Source organism: Lynx canadensis, chromosome C1, assembly GCF_007474595.2.
Source record: "Lynx canadensis isolate LIC74 chromosome C1, mLynCan4.pri.v2, whole genome shotgun sequence".
Lineage (NCBI taxonomy): Eukaryota > Metazoa > Chordata > Mammalia > Carnivora > Felidae > Lynx > Lynx canadensis.
In genome coordinates, this window is record NC_044310.1 from 63,385,214 (window position 1) to 63,407,944 (window position 22,731).

General features: G+C 40.7%; 1 protein-coding gene across 3 annotated transcripts in view; it reads left to right on the forward strand.

Annotated features, from left to right (window-relative positions):
- Window positions 1–22,731, forward strand: part of ST6GALNAC3 (ST6 N-acetylgalactosaminide alpha-2,6-sialyltransferase 3) — a 535,567-nt gene that overhangs the window by 129,747 nt on the left and 383,089 nt on the right. Inside the window, exon 1 of one of the 3 annotated variants that reach the window (XM_030326308.1) lies at window positions 5,899–6,164. The exons of the other annotated variants lie outside the window; for them this stretch is intronic. Coding sequence (XP_030182168.1) covers window positions 6,000–6,164 — 165 coding nt within the window. The 5' untranslated portion in view covers window positions 5,899–5,999. Of the gene's footprint in view, window positions 1–5,898; window positions 6,165–22,731 lie in introns of those variants that run through there. 3 annotated transcript variants of the gene reach the window in all.

Consider the following 22,731-nt stretch of genomic DNA (forward strand, 5'->3'; position numbering starts at 1 on the left):
ACCCAAATGGCCCAGTTGGCCAACGATTGATAGGGGGGCAGTCTTGCTCCAGACCCTGTGCATCTTTTGATGGTGTCCAGCTCACTTGCCCTCCCACCCAACCCACCAAACCCTGGGCTGCACCACCTCACCATATGTTCCCTCTGGTCCTGTACATGGGACTTTAGCAGCATTTGGGAGAATATACAGTAAGGGTCGTTACCTGCCCCCCTTTCAAATTGATGCTAAAAAAGGAGTGTTGAATTTATCTTCTTTCTAGTGTTGATTCCCCATAGGCCCATATTCTTTACTGACTGTTAAATTTTCACCTTAAATGCTCCAACAAGCCTAACATATAAAATGACCTTGGAACCTGCTTCATAAAGAAGCTGTACTGTCCTTAGACCTGGGCAAGAAGAACCAGGCCCTGAGTCTTGCCCCTATGCTGCAGAGGGACTCACTTTAGTGCTTGGTCCCATCTGCTCCCCACCATGAGGAGTCCCCAGAGCCTGGGAGAAAGCTCTCCTGGAAACAATGCTATCCCTCTATACCACAGGGACCCAAGACCCTGGACCTATACACCCAGATAGCCGTTTCAGCATCTGGCGTCCTGCTGGGACCTCTTCTCTGGGTTTGTCCTCCTGAAGGCTGACCTTGGCTTCCTCGAGGGAGCATCTCTAGGCCCGAGGCACATGGGCAGATTGCAGGTGGTCCTGATGACTATAAAGACAATGATTTGTATATCAGAATGCGTTGCAAAATAGGACATTGTCTTAGTCCCACTGGGCTGCTGTAACAAAATCCCACAGATTGGGTAGCTTATAAACAACAGAACTTTATTTCTCACAGTTCTGAAGGCTGGAGTCCAAGATCAGGGTACGATTATGGTTGGATGAAGGCTCTCTTCTGGGTTGCAGACTTTTCACTATATCCTCACGTAACAGAAGGGGAAGAGATCTCTTTGGAGCCTCTTTTATAAGTCACTGATCTCATTCATGAGGGTTCCATACTCATGACATCAGCACCTCCCCCAACCCCCACCTCCAAATGTCATGATCTCTGAAGGTTAGGATTTCAACATATGAATTTTGGTGGAGACACAAACATGCAGACCATAGCAGGTATCACAGAAATTTAGCCACTGTTATGTCATGCCTGCTTGAGCAACAAAAGCTCCAAACAAGACATTTGGTTGGAGGATTGGTCTATGAGGGGATTAGCATCTAGTGGGTTACAACTTACTGGAAGCAGAACATAGACTCAAACCATGCACCTCTGCCTTCCAGGGTCTGGCTCCTACAGTGGAATTGCCACTTTAGATGAAATTCAAGACTTTTAGTCTAACTTTCTGAGGGAGGCATTTGGGGGACGTTTTCTGTGAAGCCATTGAGTCCCTCCTCAAAAGGCTGGGAGTGGGCCCAAGTAGAAGTCCATCATATGTGGGTTGGGAAAGGTAGTGTGTGTCATTGCTCCTGTCTCTGATTCTTATCCTCAGCTTGGATCTGAGTGCCTATATTGTATGTAACAGGATTCTCTTTCCATTGTGATGATGGGGATTTTTAAAAAACATGTTTATTTATTTTTGAGAGAGAGAGTGTGGAGAGGAGGGGCAGAGAGAGAGGGGGACAGAAGATCCAAAGCGGGCTCTGTGCTGACCACAGAGAGCCTGATGTGGGGGGCTTGAACTCACAAACCATGAGATCATGACCTGAGCTGAAGTTGGACACTTAACTGACTGAGCCACGCCGGTGACCCTGATGATGGGGATTTTAAAGTAATTATTGGTTTACTTTTTGTCTTTTCTTTTTAACATCCTCCTCCACCATTTTCCAGTCATTTTACTTGGAATAATATACATCATAAGTGTTTTTCACATTAAATGTGCTCTTCAAGTGTTCTATAGCCACCCCCTTCCTATTTCTTGAGACAATTAGTGCTGATAAGGATTTTATGGGGTTTCTCTCTGTGTCTCTTCTGCCCTCTCTCTCTCTCTGTCTCTCTCTCTCTCTCTCAATGGTGTTTTCCTTAATTCTTCTTGGCCCACTTTTGAGTTTCTTTGGTCTCAGAAACCTCCTGTGCTTCATCTTTAGAGAAGAATTTATCTCAAAGCTTTTGTGTTTAGTGGCTCACTTTGCTGACGTGTGAGAGCTTTCTCGGGCATTTTATTATTTGATTCTTCCATATTCAAAGATTTCTTAGAATTTGCTGTGCTGATAGTCTAACGTTCACTTGGTAAATTGCTAAGATGCATTGTCTTGAGAGCAGATTCATGATTTGTGCCCATTATAATAGCTACTTCTGTCCTGTATCCATTGCACTTGGAATGCTTCTTGCAGCCACTGAGCTTGTGCTGTAAGTAAAAGCACGGGCTTTTTACTGTTATGAGCACAGTGGCTCATGAGGCTTCACAAACTCTTTTACATCAGAGCATCTCATATGGTTGTGCAGATTGCATCCTATTCAAGTGAGCTGGGCCAAGGGGCCAAGTGGGGGGTGGGGTGACTGCCAGTGTGGGCTTCCCCAGCCAAGTTGTGCACCTGGTGCATGGCTGCATCCCCAAGGAAGGGGCCTTTTCCTAATATGCACAAAGGTGTCATATGGGCCAGCAGCTGGTCTGCTCTAACTTGGCTGGGCGTCTTCAGATGAAAAGATGGAAGAAGAGGTGATGGTGTTTTTTGTGGAGGGCTGAGATATGCTTACCCACCTGGGATCTTGAAGTTCTCCAAGATGAAGGAAGTCATTAGAAGCCAAAAGAAATGGTTTAAAAGTTGTTAAAGAACCATTTGGCATTTGCTAGCATTTTACATGCCCAGCATGATTTATTACGTTCCCTCAGTTATTCTTTACTGAATAGGGTACTTGCAGTCAGTGCTATAGATCTGATTTTAGCCTGTGTAGCCCCTGAAACACCCTTGCCTGCTGAGTTCCATGCTCCCTAGGCAATTGCTGCCCCAAGTTGTATTCAGGCAACCTAGCTCTATTAAGATAACCTTGTCCCCAGGGACTCTGACAAGCCAGCCTCCATTTTCCACCGAGTTTGGTCAGTGCCCAGAGCAGCCCCACTTAGAGTCTGGATGGCATTTTCTGGAAGTCAACAGTATAATGACTTGGCAGCCTTCTTTGCCACACTGTAGTTGTATCTGAGAGCTGCATGTACCTTAGGCTTTTTATTGTTTTCCTTATGTTAACCATAAATACCCTTTCTCTGACTACTATGCTGAAAGGATAGTACAATTTCATTCAGCAAACATTTCTTGATGTTGCCCTTTGTTCAGAGATCTATGACTTGGACCTTTTCTACATCGTACTGAATGTATCTGTTCACCTGGACATCTGTACTAATGTGGCCTAAAACTTTCTGTACTCGTTTTTGTATTAGTCCACCAGAGGTGCCAGAATAAAATACCACAGACTGGGTGGCTTAAGTAACAGAGGCTTATTTCTCACAGTTCTGGAGGCTGGGTGTCTCAAATCAAAGTGCTGGCAAGGTTGGTTTCTGGTGAGTCCTCTCTCCTTGGCTCAGAGATGGCTGCTTTCTCCCTGTGTCTTCACATGGCTCTCTTTCTCTGTGCACTCCTGGAGTCTCTTTCTTTTCTCGTAAGAACACCAGTTGGATTAAGGCCCTGCTTTTGTGGCCCCATTCAACTTTAATTAAAGGCCCCATCTCCAAATACCTTGGCATCACCTTGGGCGTTAGGACTTCAACCTATGAATTTTGGGAGGACACAATTCACTCCATAGTAACCCACACTTCCTGGACTTTCTCATTTGAACAAATCCAGTGGATAATAAAACAACGACATTTTAGTGATACCTTTTCTGTCCATTTGGGCTCATGCAGCCATGTTAAAGACTTCGTTTCCACCCTCAGAGAAACACTCCATTTAGCAATAATTACACTTTGGATCCTGCCCCTTAGATGGTGTCCTAATTGTTATATCCAAAAAATCTAAGTCTCATTTTTGGAAACTGCTCCCCTATGTTAAATATAGTGAAATGCTTCCAGGCAATCTCATTTTGTTAAAATTAAATTGGTGTTTTCTGGACCGTATTTGTCCCCTAAGCAGCATTCTCGAAGGGCTTGGCAGGCTTGGCCCCCAGCCTGTGCTTGTAGTAATCATGTTGATTTTTAATCAAGAGACTTATTTTGGCAGCTTCTCTTTTGTGATCATTTGAAAAATACTTCCCGATGTTTTAGAGTTTCGATTCCTGGGAACTGGATCATGAAGAGGAGTAAAGACCTTAGTGTCTCAGGAAAAAAGCACCCACCTTGTATATAGCATTAATGGGCAATTTTGGTAATGACAATGATGAAGAGGAGGGTTTGATTATTTGAATCTCCAAATATTTAGGGATCATCAGAACTTATTTTCATGTCTACCATTCAATATTGAACAAATTCAACCATTAGATTTTTTTCTGGGGTAAAAATGATTTCCATGAGAAGAGGGTGTTTTTTCAGACCATGTTGAAATGCAGGTGCATGCTAAAAAAAAATGTAAATTCTTTGGGGATTAATCATGAAATGTTTCAGGGTTGTTATAAGGAAGCTTATCAGTTTAATGAAATAAGGGCCATTTTCTTGGTCATGAATTTTTTATTTGTGCTATTTGATCAGTTACTTGCTGGGCTAGATGGTATCTGTGGGTGTCACTGGTGGGTCAAAGACACAGGATGGGAGAAAGAAAACAGCTGAGACTTATTTAGTAAAGTCTGACACATTCTGTGCTTGAAACATTTGGCAAATGGCAAAACCTACTGCTTATGCTTGAAATGAGTAACTGAATGAGTAAATGAATGACTTCATTAACTCAGGCTGGACTGTTTCCCAGTAATCCAAATTAGTGGTAGTGGCAAAGACAGTGCTATGTGTTCACCAGACTCCTGTCCTTTTTCCTCCTGGGCACATACCTGGAATTGGATATCTCATTTACCTTTGATGTCCAGTAGGACTATTGGGTTGAATTCTGGCCAATGGGGTTCGGTAGGAATGACATACAACACTTTAAAACCTGGCTCCTGGGGCACCTGCGTGGCTCAGTCAGTTGAGCGTCCAACTTTGGCTCAGGTCATGATCTTGTGGTTCGTGAGTTCAAGCCCCGTGTCAAGCTCTGTGCTGACAGCTCAGAGCCTGGAGCCTGCTTCAGATTCTTTGTCTCCCTCTCTCTCTGCCCCTCCTCTGCTTGTGCTCTCTCTCTCAAAAACAAAAAACAAAACACAAAACTTGGCTCCTAACAGTCCTCCTGCATGAGGCTGCACATTTTCTCTCTTCCCTTATCCAGTGATTGGGTGCAGAAGGTACAGTGGAAAGCCTAGGGGCTGGTGGAGACATAAGATGGAAGCATGCTGGTCTCTGAAACACTGCATGGAATAGAGCCCCCTCATCAACCAACATGAGACTGTAATGTGATCAAGAAATAAATCGTTATTGTGTTTTAAGCCACCCAAATTTGATTTGGGGGTTGTTATGTTACCCTGTGTTAATTAACAATGAAGTTCCACCTTGGTTTTGTTTCTCAGTATTATTATGCAGAGAAAAATATTTGACCTGAAAACAGTGAACACAGTAACCAATGGAAGTACGTGTGCCAGTGTCTGCCCTATTAAGAACATATTCCTGGGGTGCCTGGGTGGCTCAGTCAGTTAAGCATCTGACTTCGGCTCAGGTGATGATCTCATGGTTTGTGAGTTTGAGCCCCACATCAGGCTCTGCACTGTAAGTGCAGAAGTGAAGGGATTCTCTCTCTACTTCTCTCTCTGTCCCTCCCCCACTTTCTCTCTCTCTCTCTCTCTCTCTCTCTCTCTCTCTCTCTTTCTGTTTCTCTGTCTCTCTGTCTCTCTCTCAAAATAAATACATAAACTTAAAAAAAAAGAGCATACTTCTTTTGCTCTACTTATTCCTAGTGGAATCCCAGGGATGTGCTAACTTACGGGCCAATTGAGCGTATGTCAGAAATCTTGTAAAATCACATGCACACTAAAACAACAAATAAATACACAATGTCTTAGAGAGGTGAGTCATGCCAGGTGTTTGTTCTACCTCTAAAATCTTTAGGAGCCTACTTTCTCTGGATATAACCCAGAAGATGAGAACATCTACCTTTGGTGGCCATCACCATATGATGGAGGGAAGGCAGACATCAATTCAGGCACATGTTCTTAATTGTGAAAATCCCATGAAAGAGGTGTGTTTGCAGAGTCAAAGCATATGAGTTCCATGTATGACCACCACATAATTTGCTTTAGTTCTTACGTGAATGCATACTTTTTATGACTGTATTAATAAACTGCTTGCCTCTCAGGATTGTTTTGAAAGAAACCCAAGAAAAAGTAATTACCAAAGGCCGTAAAGAGTGAGTTTATAAGTTGTTTTGTGTCCCCCCCCCCCCCCGGCCCCAATCCTCTCTTTGAGAGGTAGTCATTTTATCACCTGGGTTCCCTGAGAGTTGTGTGGTCTATTATGGTAGCCATTAGTCATATGTTACCACTTAAAGTAAATAAAATTAACAGTTTATTTCCTCAGTCACATTAGCCACATTTCATGTGTGTGGTGGTCACATGTGGGTAGTGGCTACCATGCTGGACAACAGAGATATAGAACATTGTCATCATTGTTGAAAGTTCTGTTAGCACTGGTACAGACAGCTAGCTTTGATATTTTCATCTTTTTCATGATGCAACCACATTTTTAGGTTTTCTCTCACTACTATATATTTAAAAGCACTTTTCAAAACCAGACAGTAGACCCAGAATGGAGTCACTTATGCTAAGCCTACATCTTCAAACCTAAACTTAAGTACAATTTCAGCTCTCTCAGAAATGGATCTTAAACAAGTCAGTCAGGAATCATCTCATCTAATCATCAGATCATCTCATCTGTCTGATACACCTCTCCCATGCCCTAAAGGAAAGTAACCTTGCAATAACTAATCACCTTTTTTGCCTAGTACAACTTCCCTGTTTCTGTTACCTTCTGTTTATAAAATCTCTTGCCTTGTATAGCTCTTTGGAGTTCCTTTCTATCTGTTAGATTTGATGTTGCCTGATTCATGAATTGCTGAAGAAAGCCAGTAAGATCTTAAAATTACTTAATTGATTTCTTTTTTTAACAGCACTATGGTGTTTTGTTATTGTTATTTGTTTGTGTTTTGCTTTTGTTTTTTTAAGCACATGAGATGTTCTTAAGATTATTGTGATATAAATTGTAGAAAAGGTTGTGGAGTAAATCACAAAAGGAGGATGTCTGAGTACTTATAAAAGGAAATGATGATAATTAGGAGCTATCAAGGGTTCCCTAGGTTAGGTTATGATAGATTCATTTTGTTTTCTTCTATGACTGGCATAATCTAAGCTTCATGAAAGGAATTTTTGCTCTATTTTCTCATTGCTGGGTTCTCAATATTTTCAATATGCTTGCAGCATAGAAGGTGTTCAATAAATATCTGTTGAATGACTATCAGCGAAATAAGTTTGATGCTGTTCACTTCAGTTTTATTAAAAGAGAAGAGGAAAGTTCTCATACTATCTTTGAAGCAATGGTTGAAGTAATAAGACAGTTGGGTGAGTTGCCAAGTAGTTAAATAATGATAAGTGGCTAATGAAGAGATCATAAGACTTGGAATCAGATATAGACCTACCTTCAATTCTTGGTTCCTCTACTTAACCTGTGAGATCCCAAGCAATCATTTCACTTCTCTGAATCACTGTTTCCTCTTCATCATAATACTTAACATCTTAGGGTTGTTGTGAATATCAAATATGGTGCTATAAAAGGCTAGGATGAAGAAAGCCTTGAAGGTGGTATCTAGTAGAATGTTATGAGTCTCCATTCTGACCTAGCCAATGTTTCTATCTCCATCAACAATGAGGACATATGCTTGAATTTGTGGGTGGCATACCTGTTTTAAGAATCAGATTAAGAGGGACCTCAGTAGACTGAAAAGATAGTCTAAATCGAATCCTTTAAGGTTCAATGAGGAGAAATGCGATGATTTATATTGATTGACTCAAAGGAAAAAATGCAACAGTAGCGGACAGAGGATGTGCGGCTTAACTTCAGTTTGCAAACAAATTGGGGACTTCAGAAACAATTAACGTCATGCACCATGTGATGTGGCTGCCAGAGTTAGTTTTAGCAATAGGAATAAAGCACCCGGTGTTGCACATTGGTGCTCCTGAGAAGTTAAAAATGCTGATGACTGGGCCTTTGCCAGAGATTCTAATTTAATTGGCATGGGATGCAGCTTTGACACTGAGATTTTTAACTTTCCCTGTCTCACCTCGCCCCCCCCGCCCCCCGCCCCCCCCACCCCTCCACCCAGTGATCCTAATGTGCAGCCAAGTTTGGGAACCCCTGGTCTAGGCTGAGCAAGGTCCTGCCTACTTCTGTTTGCTCCATATTTGCACAGTCTATAAATATTACTTGCATGGAAAAATGCATGCTGCATGAGGTTGTGAGTGCCCCATTCATGCTTGGGATATATTCAGGCAATAGTGTCAGGACAGTGAGCAGACTGATAATTGTATCATTCAGGGGAAAGTTGGTTTTCTTAGAGAACGGTAGGAAGAGGTAACAGTCTTGGACATTGCTTGCTTGGTCTGTCTTAGGAAGTTAGATTCAGTTCCTCTCCCTGTCATTCCAGAAGGTGGACAGGGATCCACTGAGTAGAAGCTTTAGGAGGTGGATGTAGAAAAGTGCTTGCTGAATATGGTGCTTTCTAGAGATGAGGGATTGCCAGATTCTGGAGATTGGCAGAGACCTCACAGATTTTATTGTGGATTTAAAAGGCTAATGGGTGGGTTCAACTATCAGAATGTTTTCTTTCACCCTTGACCTCACCTCCTACTCTCTCTTCCATCCTCTGCCTCAGTCATGCTATTCTCATTGTCGTTCTTAGGGCCCCATTCCCCAGCGTGTTCTCCATCTCTGGATAGAGATACCCTTTCTTCATCCTGAGACACTTTTTCTCTAGATATCTGTACAGTTTACTCTCACTTCCCTTAGGTTTTTGCTCAAATCACAGCCTCTCCCTTGATTCTTTATCCCCAATTCTTTTTTGTTTTTCTCTGTCACCATCTGAGATCACACACACACACACACACACACACACACACACACAAAATTTGTATGCCTTCCTTTAATAGATAGTGAGCTTCACATGGTCCAGGACTTCTGTCAGAAGTGTGCACTGATATGTCCCAGTGCCAGAATAGTGCTGGGCTTTCAGAGGTGCTCAAGAAATATTTGTTAAATAAATCTCCAGGATCACCTACTTCTGTAGGATCTCACCAATTGTTTTGATTTTTCTGTTCTGGCCTGGATAAACTTCCTGTTGAGGAGGTTTGGCATCTTTGGATGATAAATTTAGTAATATCTGGGCAGAATGACTACTTTCAAACTGTTTTTCTTTTTTGCTTTTCTCCCCCCACATCAAATGGGAACATCATCCCCTAAACATGAAATATTATTCACTGATTAGCAGTTTTTGGGCAACTGTTGAGGGAAATCCAATACAGAAAGAAAATACGAAACTTCACTGCAGTATAATTTCTTTCTTCTGAACCACGTTGGGTACAGTAAAGGTCAATAATGCACAGGAAAGCTAGGTTTAATTTCTTTGATGTGTAAAAATTAGTGCCTTGTCATCAATTACAGATGCAGGAGGACAAATCACCGGCACATTAAGTTGTTCCTGCTACATAAATTACAAATCTTGTTACAAAAAAATATTAGCATCATCCCTTGTTATTTTAAAAATGCCAGCTCTGATAAACAGTCAGCCTTGGGCATATATTAAAATGCCCAAATTGTACTAAAATAAATTCAGCCTTTTAAGATAACACCTCATTTTAATTTCATACACGATTAAATCTATCAATTCAAAGGTCTTTTAACACATAAGTTTTGAAGTCATAATAGTATCCTTTAATTCCCTGTGGAAAAACTTAAACCTCTCTCTGCTTCTTTAATAACTTTCTTTTATTGACAGAAAATTTTAAGAAATCCTCTTTTACTTTGTTTTGTGTTCTTGTGTGTTTTTCTCAAGGAGAAGAGGAAATTAAATTGTGATCCCTTTCATTTTTGGAAGGAGATTTTTCCTTTAGTCATAGTCCAGAAGGAGGTTGAAAAAGCTTTGTGAATGAAATATGTTATCTCTATCACAGTCAGATAGTCTAAATTATTGTCCTATACCCAGCAAAATCTTTATTCCTCCTTTCACTGACTTCTGAATTTTTCATTCTTAGCATCAATAGTACCCCCTCACTGCCATCCAGGGTGACTACCTCTCACCTTCCTTGTAACTTGAAGACCTCACTTTGCAAATGTAAATTCGAAGAGACCTAGGCTGTGGTTCTGACAGCCCAACCTGAGGGTTGGGGTGCGGGGGACATGCCTCTTTAGGCAGGGCTGCTCTGTGGCCTTTCCAGGAAGGGGAGGCTTTCCAGCCTGCTGTCCAGCTCAGAGACCTTGGAGGCCTGAACACCTGGATGTCTGATCTCATCAAAATCTCCTTTGAGAGGAAATTCTGTCAACAGATATTTATTGAGTACCTTCGGTGTCTCGGATTCTGTGCTTGGGGCTGGAGGTACGTTGATGAGGAAACCAATATGTCTATAAGATACCTGGCTTAAAGAACTAATGCAACATGTGCATATTACCTCTTTGAAATAAAGAAAGCTGACTACCATTTCCTGAAGAAAACAATTCTCTGTGTGTGTGTGTGTGTGTGTGTGTGTGTGTGTGTATCAGTATTTATCAAATATTGATTGACTTTTTTCTTACCCACCTCCTTCTTCTTTCCTCCTCTCTCCTCTTCTTCCTTTGCTCTTCCTCCCTCCCTCCTTCTCTCCCTTCCCTTCATCCATCCATTCATGCATCTTGATTCCTGTTAGCTAAGGACTATATTGCAGTTGGAAGAATTAAGAGCAAGGTCTTTAGAATCAGAAAAACCTATATTTGAATCCTAGCTCTGCCATTCCATATTTCCATATAGGAATATTGGTTATCACTGCTACCATTATTATTGTTTTTTTCTTTGTCTTTTTTTTCTTTCTTTTTTTTTTTTTTTTTTTTTTTTTAGATAACAATTACTTCTGCTACTTATAGTTATTAGTCATTTACCGTATCGGGCACTAAGGGATTTGCATGCATTTTACATTTAGTCCTTATAACAATTCTATGATGTAGATAATATTATTGTCTCCCTTTTATGGTTATGGAAAGTGTGCCTTGAGATTTTTATATAATACGTTGCTCAAGGTCACATAGTAAGTAAAGGAACTGGGACTAGCTTTGTGATTCAGACTTTCTAAGACTCAGTTCCTTCTTTGCAAAAGGAGATACTAATTCCTGCTGAGGAAGTTGCTTGGAGTGACTCAGTGAGAAGAAGTGCTTCACATTTGCAGCTCATTGGGTACCTGGCACATGATAACGTAATAAGTGTTGACACGGTGTATGGCTAATCCTGCTCTGCCTTTAGCTGTCTGGTATTAAGATTTTAGCTATTTCCTAGCCCCCTCCTTAAGTTTGGGACTTTGTTCTTTTTGTTATCCTAGAAAACCCAGGGAAGCCTGAAGTATTTAGGACTCATGAAATGTTTTGGAGGTCCCATGGAATCCTGGGGCAGACGCAGCATGGATACAGATGCAAATCTCTGGGCTTGTAGATGTGAGACCTCTGCCTGGTGTGTTCTCCTAGGTTTTCTCTGCAACTAAGCAGGTGCTGGGGGGCAAGCGGGTCCTTCCAGGGCAGCCTTTCCCTGTGTACAGAAATACACTCTGTAGAAGCACCACATGGGGGTTTTCATAGTGATGAGGAGCTCTGAAGAGTGGGCTTTGACCATAAGTCGTGAAGTATGTCTTGTAAGTGGAATGAGGCAACTGCAGAAGTGGACATGGAGAGTGTGTCACATGACAGAATTATTTGTTAGTGTGCAGTTTTCTTTCTGTAATTGAGTAAAAGTCCATAATAGAAAGTGAACCGTTTGACACATAGACTTTGCCTCCTGTAACCCAGTTATAGTTCCCATTTTAAGGAAGTTGGGATTAGAAACTTGGATTTCTAGAGCCCTGGTGAGTGATTCTGAATCTTGCTCTGGAGTCCCGAGTTGCTGTGTGTCCCAGCCCTGGGTCATTCCTGTGACTCATGATAGTTGTTATAGAGAAACCATCTATCAGTGAATGAAGACAAAGCTTATTACTGTTATTAGCAAACACAATTTTGGCTTGAAAGTCTATAATGGCAAACTCTGCTAGAGTAGAAACTTTTATTTTCCCAATTAATTTCTTTTTGATATAATTTTCTCTTAATTTTTGAGGGTTCTATGGTTCACATTTCATAAAAGCTCACTTAATAATCTGATAGATTTTGTCAAAATTTTGAGGACAGGGTAAGACTTCTCAAATTTTTGCCTTGAAACTCAGTGGTATGATTACACATAATTTCTTGAAGATCTATCCTAACTTTGTATTTTTGGTGAGATACTAGAGACAGAAAAGAGTGAATTGTGAAGTTATGCATATCATATAAACAAATTCTCATTGTTTATGGCTAATCTTTAAATTTTTTTTTTCAACGTTTTTATTTATTTTTGGGACAGACAGAGACAGAGCATGAACGGGGGAGGGGCAGAGAGAGAGGGAGACACAGAATCGGAAACAGGCTCCAGGCTCCGAGCCATCAGCCCAGAGCCTGACGCGGGGCTCGAACTCACAGACCGTGAGATCGTGACCTGGCTGAAGTCGGACGCTTAACCGACTGCGCCACCCAGGCGCCCCTATGGCTAATCTTTAAATACATGCATTTTACCCAGAGTCAAAGTAGTTTAGAAGTTTGGTTCATTTTTAAAAAAATGTTTGTTTATTTATTTTGAGAGAGAGAGAGCTCAAGATGGGGAGGGGCAGAGAGAGAGGGAAGCGGGCTCCACGCTGTTGGTGCAGAGCCTGATATGGGGCTCAAACTCCAAACTGTGAGATCATGACCCAGCCGAAACGAAGAGTCAGACGCTTAATTGACTGAGCCACCCAGGTGTTCCCAAAGTCTGGTTCATTTTTAAGGTATCTCATGCCTTAATTGAGTTATTCATTCCATTTAGTTAATGATTGATCGAATCATTCATTCCATTTAGTTAATATTTGAGTCTTACTATTTGCCAGGTAATAGGGCTACTAAAAAAGCCTTTGCAGATCTTATAATCTATTGATGTAACATAAACAAATAATAAGATCATTATAATTTAGCGGCAAGAACTGTGAGAGCACATAGTAAGGTGGCCTAACTCTGACTTGGGGGAGGGGCAAGGACTTCCTCCTGGAAGAAGTAGGGTGTAAGCCAGGTCCTAGAAGAGTAGTGAGTGTCAAGCTGGTAAAGCTGTTGGGGTGTGGTGGAGTAGCGGGTTTGAATCAAAGAAATAGCTCATCCAGATGCCAGGACCTGGGAGCAAGCCATGGTGTTGTTAGGATCTTCCTCTTCTCAGAGATACTTGTAATAGCAAGAACTTGAGATTGTTCCCAGTTGTGACATGTGCAGTTTCAAAAATATTGCAAAAGCTGCCTGGTGAACCCCAATCCAGTCTTGACAGGTGCATAGTCTGATAGGTCCAAATGTGGCAGTCACATAGGCAGTCCTCTGCCCATAGTTGAGGCACAAACCTGTTGAACAGTTTATTCCCACCCAATGGCCAGGTTGCTTTTGGAGTGATTGGTGCAGATTGGTGGTACAGCCTGGGACAGGGATCCTCCTGGGGGTGAGGCAAGAAGTCCTTGTAAATCAAAGGTTCCAGGACTGCTTCTAGTGGGATGAAAGAAGTGATGAGTGTGAGATGGAGGAGTAAATATCAAGAATCTCTCTGGTTCTGAAACCTCCGATGAATAGAATATTGGAAGCACAAGGATCTGAGTCATGGGGCATAATTCGATTAACTTCCCAAGCTACCTTCAAATTACAAAGTCATATTACATCATAAAATCACAGGGTTTTTTTTTTTTTTAAAGATTTTTTTCTTTTTAAGTAATCTCTACACCCAACATGGGGCTCAAACCCACAACCCCAAGAACAAGAGTTGTATGAGTTGCATGAATCACAAGAGTCCACCAATTGAGCTAGCCAGGTGCCCCTCATAAAATCATGTTTTATGGTGCAAAGAGCCTTAGACTTGGGAGAAGTTCAAAGAGTCATAGGTTCTAGTTCCAACCACATGCCCTGAGACCAATGATGCACTAACCTTCAGTGAAGCTGTTACTGTCATGTGCTCGCATCACCCTGACATGGATTTGACTGTACCCAGGGCAGCCATTTGTGATTGGGCAACTTAAAATACTATGGGAGCAACTATGGCTCTCATCCAGCCTTAGCCTCTTCCAGTGCTCCCTGGGAATAATTTTGTTGTATGTCATTCAGATCATCTTCCATCCATCATTCCAAGTCATAGTTCCTTGCCTAAGTGATTCAGCAACAAGGATCCGTGACCCTGTTTTTGCCTGCCTTCCCTCTTTCTTTTCATTTCACATGCTCAGCAACTCAAAACCAAAGAGGAAAGAAAGTGTCTTATGCATTTTTTGTCAGACGTGAATGTAAACTTTGGAGAGATCGGCTTTGTTTCTGTTTGTTCCCTATGATGAATGTTAGGTTTTTCACTTAACTTAGGGGTAGAGATTATTTGTATACTATTAATATAAAAATCCTTTGACTCAAGAAGTATCACTGCTGTTTCACACTCCCTGAAAGTTTTTAATTCAGTTCTTGGCATGAACTTTGTGTTGAAAGAATGAACTTGTGTGTTTGGCTCTTTAATGTGAGTGATGAATAGGGGGATGATTGCTGTCTTACTGGGTGGCCATCCTCTTGAAGAGGAGAGTTCTGAAGTTTTCATCTATGTGTTTTTTCTCATTTTTGGCCTCAGTGAAAGCTCTTTCTCTAAGTGTTAAAAATGAGACATTTGGAGTGTGCTTTTGGAAGTATCCAGGCCAGGCCAGAGCTTATATAAATCCATGTTACTATCTTGCGGTTGATCAATACAGTTAAGAACCTGTGTGGTGGTGTATTCTAGAATATTGCAACAGCTTTCTGTCATCCTGACACTACTAATTCACCTTTCCAGTCTATCCTGATTATTGATGTTAGGATGCTTTTGTTTTTTCAAGACAATTTGATTATATATAAGCTTTCTGGCTAAAATCTCTCTAGCTTTAAGAATCCTTAAATTAAAAAAAAATTTTTTTAATGTTTATTTATTTTTGAGAGAGATTGAGAGAGAGAGCACGAGCAAGGGAGGGGAAGGGGTCGAGAGAGGGAGACACAGAACCTGAAGTAGGCTCCAGGCTCTGAGGTGTCAGCACAGAACCCAATACGGGGCTTGAACTCACAATCTGTGAGATTATGACCTGAGTCGAAGTTGGTCACTTAACTGACTGAGCCACCCAGGTGCCCCAAGAATTCTTAAACCTGGATCCACAAATTGCAGTTAGGAAATTGATGAACTCTGAATTTGTATGCAGTTTTATGTATAGAAGATCCAGAGTTTTGGTCAGAGTTCCAGGTATCCTTGATCCACTCTAGAATATCTTAGCTCTTTAATAAGGAACACACCTGCCCTTCTTGACATGTAACCTCCATCTATCATATGATATTCCTTCATATGACCTATTCAACATTTTGAATCACTCTTTTCTAACATATCTCCCTGCTTTTGAACCTGATGATCATTCTGCTTATAATGTCCATTCCTCATCCTTGGCTTTGCATGGTGAACTTCTATTTTACCCATAAGAATTTACTCCGGGACCACTTTCTCTGGAGAAATTTTATTTCCTTTGCCAGGAACAAAATGATCCTTTCTTATCTATTTGCTGCCTTAATAACACTCATGTTTCTGCAGTAGATTTGAGGACAAGAAATGTATTCTGTTTCTGTGTGTCACCGGTCTAGAGGACTGTGGTGGCCAAGGTAAATGCTCATTGAATATTTGTTGAACAAATAAGCAAAAGGATGAAAGACACATTCTTTCTTTAGGCGAAGTGAAAATGGACTTACAGAGCCCTAGTGCTGGAGTCAGTCTTGCCTTCCTGTAGACAAATGGTTTATGTAATCTGGACATCAAGTGCCTGCCCCTGGATGAGTATGTTGGTCTCCTATTTTCATTATGGTACACTGATTCTCCGTTCAACACAAACAGGTTATAATGGATTCTTCTAAGTTTTATGAAAAGATTTCTGGTGCTAGAGATTGATTTGGGTACTTACAAGCTTCTCACTAAATCTCCAAGAGGAACAAAGGGGACAAGGCAAGTGGAAAGATTTCTTCTTCTTTTTTTTTTTAAGTTTATTTATTTATTTTTGAAAGAGAGAGAGCGTGAGCATGAGCAGGGGAGGGGCAAAGAGAGAATGCGATTCCAAGCAGGCTCTGCACTGTCAGGACAAAGCCCAATGCTTGAACTCATGAACTGTGAGATCATGACCTGAGCCAAAATCAGGAGTCAGACGCTTAACTGACTGAGCCACCCAGGCACCCTGAAAGATTTCTTTTAAATAAGCCCTTTGAAAAGTTTTGCATGGCAAGATCGCCTTCATCTCATATTAAAATGTACTGTTTGTCACCAAGTGACTTTGGATGGTGTGTGAATCCCTTATATGAAAAGAGATCTGGTCTGGTATCATGGTCCCCTGGAGATTTAGTTGATACTGTGGACAGTGATGACAGTGGAGAACCCAGGAAAGTCAGCATGGTTCAGACTGCATAGATGTCTACCTGACATTATAATACAGGGAGCTACCTACACAGGTGGCTGCCCCCTGATTTGTGCATTGGGAACCTGGATTAAGCAACAGATAGTGTAGTGATTCTTGTAATGCTCTTCCGAAGCCCTCTTTTATTTTTCATCTACTGAGAAACAGAGCACCTACCTGCTAATCCATGAGGCAAAGACTTCCTTATTTCAAAATATATTTGATGCAATCAAAGTCTACTATGCCCGAAGAATCTAAAGGACTTTTAAGTTTGCTGAAATGGGTTTTAATCTAATATTTAAATCTTATGCCTTCTACCCAAAGAACAACTCCTCCCCAGTCCCCATGCCTGTATGTGGATGCCAGAAATTTCATAATTAGAAACTTGTTGCTTTAAGGCTTGATCCCTTGTGAAGAATGCATTATGCTTTCTAAGTGATGTGCATATTAGTCTGAATGAGTCTATCAGAGGTTCCTGTCCTGAGATTAGCCATCGATGGAGACGAGAAAGAGAGCTGGTGCAGACATCAGGGGAAAAACAGGCCCATTAAAGAAGGAGAAGAACACCCCCAACACCCCCCCCTCTCTCTCTCTCTCTCTCTCTCTCTCTCTCTCTCTCTGACACACACACACACACACACACACACACACACACACCCTAATAGCACTTAAGGCCACCAAAGGTAGCACTGCCTATGTCACCATTCTGAAGGCAGTTTCTAACCTGCCATCTGCTTCACTGGATTTAGAGAACCTAGTTAATGCACTCTCACATGATAAGTGTATGATGTTACTTGGATAATAGCTTGTGGGGAAGTGGGGTAAATAGTTTGCTAATAAGTTTCATGTATCTCTGATTGCACAATGGAGAGAAAATCATGACAAATGGGGATGAGAGGGCAGTGAGTGTTGTATGGGAACCAACGATTTAAGCTTTGAAAGTAGCCATTCTGTTGTAAGAGGCACTTTCTCCTCCTTTAGGCATCTTGCTCACTGCCTCATTCTACCCCACTCCGCCCACCCACATACCAGTTGCCCAAAATACTCACAAGTGTTTTCCTTTAACATTATTTTTGTATTTAATCCTCATGAAGGTTAATAAAGTCCTCTCTCTCTATGTGGTGTGAAAACATAACCAATGACTTTATTGGTGCAAATATATTATAGCTGCTTTGACATTTATGTTTTCAGCCCTGATAGATGAATGATTCTGATGAAAGTAAATCAATGGTACCCAGACTGTGAGTATAAAACACAGCGCTCTGGGTTTTCTTCTTGTCTGGCAGATAGTGGAGGGCGAGAAATACTGAAATTTGACTTAATACTCTGTGTTTTCTTTGAAAAAAGAGAATTCGCTTTGTTTTGTTTCCTAAAGTATATCTTTGATCAATGTTTGGCCCAGCCCTTAGTGGCAACATAAGGATGGATTTCCCTCGTATGTGGATCTATTTGCTTTCATGAGAGCCTAGGTGTTTTCTCTTGGTCTAGTTGGAATGACTTCTTTGTTTCTTCTAGAGGGTTTCAATCAATTAAAAGTAATTACAAATATAGTTATTAAACAGCTTGTTTGGGTTGGCAAATGTAATTTATTTGGGTCCCAATAATTGGAAATACCAGAGAATAAGTCCAGTTCCTGGGTTGGGTTTTACTCACTTTGGTGTTAAAAAAGAATAATATTTACAGTGAAAATAAAAAACCAATACAACTGGAAATGTCAGTTGGAAACTGGAAATTACATGTACATTCCGGAAGTGTATCCTTGTTTTCTTTTAATTCTGCACCCTGGAATGCCCTTCTTTACTTTGTCTCCTTCCTCTACATTCAGGAGAGCTATGGCCCCAATCAGTCAAAAATGGATACTGGCTGTACGCATCCAGCATGGTGCTGGTGCCTGGGCTGAATGTCAGCCTTCCCAGGTCCTTCCTGGAAGAATTAATTGCCTTCTCAATTGGGATGCCTAAGAATTTCAAGATCAATCTCTCTCGTGTCATTTATCACATATTATTAAAACTGTTTGTCTGTTTGTTTGTCCAGCTTAATTTCTTACTAGACAGTGAAGTCCTTGAGGGCAGGGTCTGTATTTACCCATCTTTGTATCTTTATCACCAATTTGGTACCTAGTGCAGAGACAGCACTTGATAAATATTTGAAAAAAGAATTAAAATTTTAGAGGATATTTAGTATTTTTATTCCAGATACATGCAAATGTGTCCTTGTGTCATGAGCATACAAGTATTTAAATCCCATTCACTGGAATGTATTTTAGCATCAATTTAGTTTGTCACCCTAATATTGACTGGTATGAGTTTCTGACCTGCAGTTAAAAAATCTCTAGGGAAAGGGTGTCTGGGTGGCTCAGTCACTTAAGTGTCAGACTCCTGGTTTCGGCTCAGGTCATGATCTCACGGTTCGTGGGTTCTGGCCCCATGTCAGGCTCTGTGCTGCCAGTGTGGAGCCTGCCTGGTATTCTCCCTCTCGCTCTCTCTCTGCCCCTCCCCTGCTCTCTTTCTCTCTCTCTCTCTCTCAAAATAAATAAATAAACTTAAAAAAAAAAAACATCTCTTGAGAAGAACATTTCAAAACTTGTTACTCTTGTTAAAAGTTCAATTACAGTAATAATCATCTCCAAAGGGTAGGGTAAATACCCTAAATACTAGGGTATTCTAGTAATACTTGCTCTCTTGTGACCAGAGAGTGTATATTCAAAATGCTACAAGAGATTCGCACCTATGACTATACAGAAACCTTGGAAAGTCTTGTGCTGAGTTCCTTTATAGGGGATGTGGTTTCTAGAATCTGTGTTCAGGGGGAAAATATCTAAAACCTGCAAGTACTCATTTGTGGAACATTTAATTTCATTACTTCGTTAACAAAGCGTGTATCTGGAGGTAAACACCAATCAGCTACAATTATGCTTCAGGCCCAGGAGAATTGGGGTTAGGATGTCAAGGCAGAAAGATGCCTATTGTAGCAAAATGCATTTGCTCTAGATGAGGAGAGATTTTTCTATTGAAATGTTGAAATAGACCTTGGCACAGAGGTTTGCCTACTACTTAAAAATTTTTAAGAACATTATAGTTCAAGAGTGCCAAATTTTAAGCAAAGTCTTGTGATTTCAGTAATACTATGAATCAGATCATGACTCCTGTAAGAACAAGGTCTCTGAGGAAAGTAGAGCTTTCCCTCACACACTTACTCTTATGTTCTCATTCTTCTCTGTCTTGCATTAACCTGGGAAGTTGATGACACAAATCCAGTTCTTTTCCTTAAATACTTGTATTAACCAGGTCAGTTCATAGGTGACCCCAGAAGGAAATGTGCATTTCTTTAACGTTTATTTGAGAGAGAGAGAGAGACAGACAGACAGACAGAGACAGAGACAGAGACAGGGTGCGAGCAGGGGAGGGGCAGAGAGAGAGGGAGACAGAGTCTGAAGCAGGCTCCATCCAGGCTCTGAGCTGTCAACACAGAGCCCGACGTGGGGCTCAAACTCACAAGTTGTGAGATCATGACCTAAGCCAAAGTCAGATGCTCAACAGACTGAGCCACCCAGGCACCCCTGGAAACATCCGTTTTGAGCCAATGCATGTGAAGCCTTCTTTCAAATTTATTTCTGCTCTACTTTATGTTCAACTTAATCCACCCCATTTCCTTGTCTGTTCTCTGCTTTAGGTCAAACTGTAGCAGTGTTTTAAAACTCTGTAGGAAGCAGGTCTCAGAACTCTAGAGGAACAATTATATCAGTCTTGCAAATTATTTTTTAATTATCCATTCCTCAGACATCCCACTTGGTTTACTTCCAGGAAAAATGTTATCTCTGTAAATGAGATGTGCTTTCTATTGTAAGAAAACATAAAGTGTGTAACTCTTTTTGTTTTAGCTGAGAGTAAATTTAGATTCAAATTGTTTGCTGTATATTAGTTTGTAAGTTTGAAATGAAGCAACATAAACAATGGTGTTGGCCTGGAGAAGCTCACAGCAGTCAGAGAGAGAGCCATGTATGCTGATGATCATTCTCAGGTAATAAATGTTGAATAGACATTTGAACACTTAATAAGGCAGCTTGGAGAATGGAGCTGCCTTTAGATAGGCTTTATCAGATTCAGATTAGATTCACCAGTATCATATTTAATGTGCCTGCTCTGCTTTCATTTAGGGCTGAGAGACTAAATATACAAACAGGCAATGTGCCAGACCATACATAAAAGTAGACTTTGACCAATGACCCCCAGCAATCTGTCTAGGAAACTAACCTCTATCTATAATAAATACCCAGGCAGCCAATTGCTATAAATTAGACTTTTGAAAGTCAGACTGCTATCTCTAGTAACAGTCCAGGAAGCTAAACAATAACTTCTATAATAATCAGCCATAAATGGCCAGGGCTTGATTAATGACTGACAACTTCCCTCATTCATACTTCTTCTCCTAAGTTGGGACCAATCAGAGAAAGCCAAGTATGTTCTCCTCATCAGTTACATAAGACGCCTCATATCTAGTTCACCCATCCCCAGTTTCCTCACTCCAGCAGCCTCCAATCAGGGCACACCCAAAGCCTTCCCTTTTTTCCACTGTGAAGCTCTTCCACTCTTCTGCTTGCCTTTGAGTCTCTGCCAAAATACAAGTGACAGTGGCTGACTCCCTTGCTGAATAGTAGGCTCTGAATTAACTACCCTATGCTTACTCTCATTTGGTTGGTCTTTGCTTATTTCCACTGGGCCCAGTTGGACAAGGAATGATATTATTCAGGAGCACTCCTTACACTTTGCAGGTGGGTGATTCTGTGTGGCTGTTGCTGCTTTGGTGCGTTAGAATTTCCTAGCTCTGAGGGAGCTGTGGTTGGCCTGAGAGAGATGCACCATGGCCCCCAGTTGCCATTTAATGTGTGGAAAGGGCAGAGCAGTAAAGCACGTTACTAAATGTCAATGCACCATCTGATGGTGCACCCCATTCTCATGGCACCAAGTAGGGAGAAGCAGAGGGCCTCTTTGTCGTAGAGATCAATGGCCAATGGCTTTTTTTTTTTTAATGTTAGAATATAAAGGAAAACCTTTTCAAATATTACTCTCAAAAGATTTGAGGATACCTCAGCAGGTCATCAAAGGGCTAGTACTTGCTTATAGATGAGTTGGCTTCGAAGCTTCGACTTCCTCATACTCTTGTTTGTACTGATAATAGGACCCAGTACAACAAGACTGGGAAACAAAAGCAAGTCTTTTCTTTCTAATGAAAATTCAATGACATTTCAGCAATGACCTCTGCTTAATACTTAAGTAGCACATATTAATACTAAGATGAGAAGCTGGAAAATTGCCTAAGAACAGTTTGAAACCATATCACACCTTCTTTTGTTATTATATTTGTTTTTTTTCTGTGTTGAGTACATTATCTGCATTCACTCTGTTATTACTATATATTAAAAATTGCAATTATGGAGCTTTCATAAAATAAAAGAAGGATGCAAAAATGCCTAAACATTGTTCATGGTGAAAGATCTACAGTATTTTAAAATTATCTTTTATTTTATTAGTTGAGCTTTTAGGATTCTATGGCAATATGCTAGAGTCCAAGTGTTTCTTCAAAATAATTGAATTTTATGCAATTATGATTGGGTAAGCCTACTGAATTATGTCAGTTTATAGCAAAAGCATGAGATGACCATATTAAATTTCATATTTTGGTTTTTGGCTTCCCTTCGTTTTTAAGACTTGAGATATGTTAAGTCTTGTATATCTATTTGCCATATATATAATTATATCTTATGTATGTAGATATATAATGACTGTGAGATAGATGCCTGTTAGTAACTGATGAATTATCCTCATCTCTGTGATCAGAAGAAATACATTGGAAAGATCAAAGTCAATTTTGATTTGTCAGCTGGCAAGTATTTCTTGAATTTGAAGAATTATAACAATAGCAACAATAACAAAACAGTAACTGCCGTTTGTTCAGTGCTAACTATGTATTAGGCACTGATCCTTGGTGCTTTATTCTATTTACCTTAAATGGTAGTTTTTTGTGAAGGTC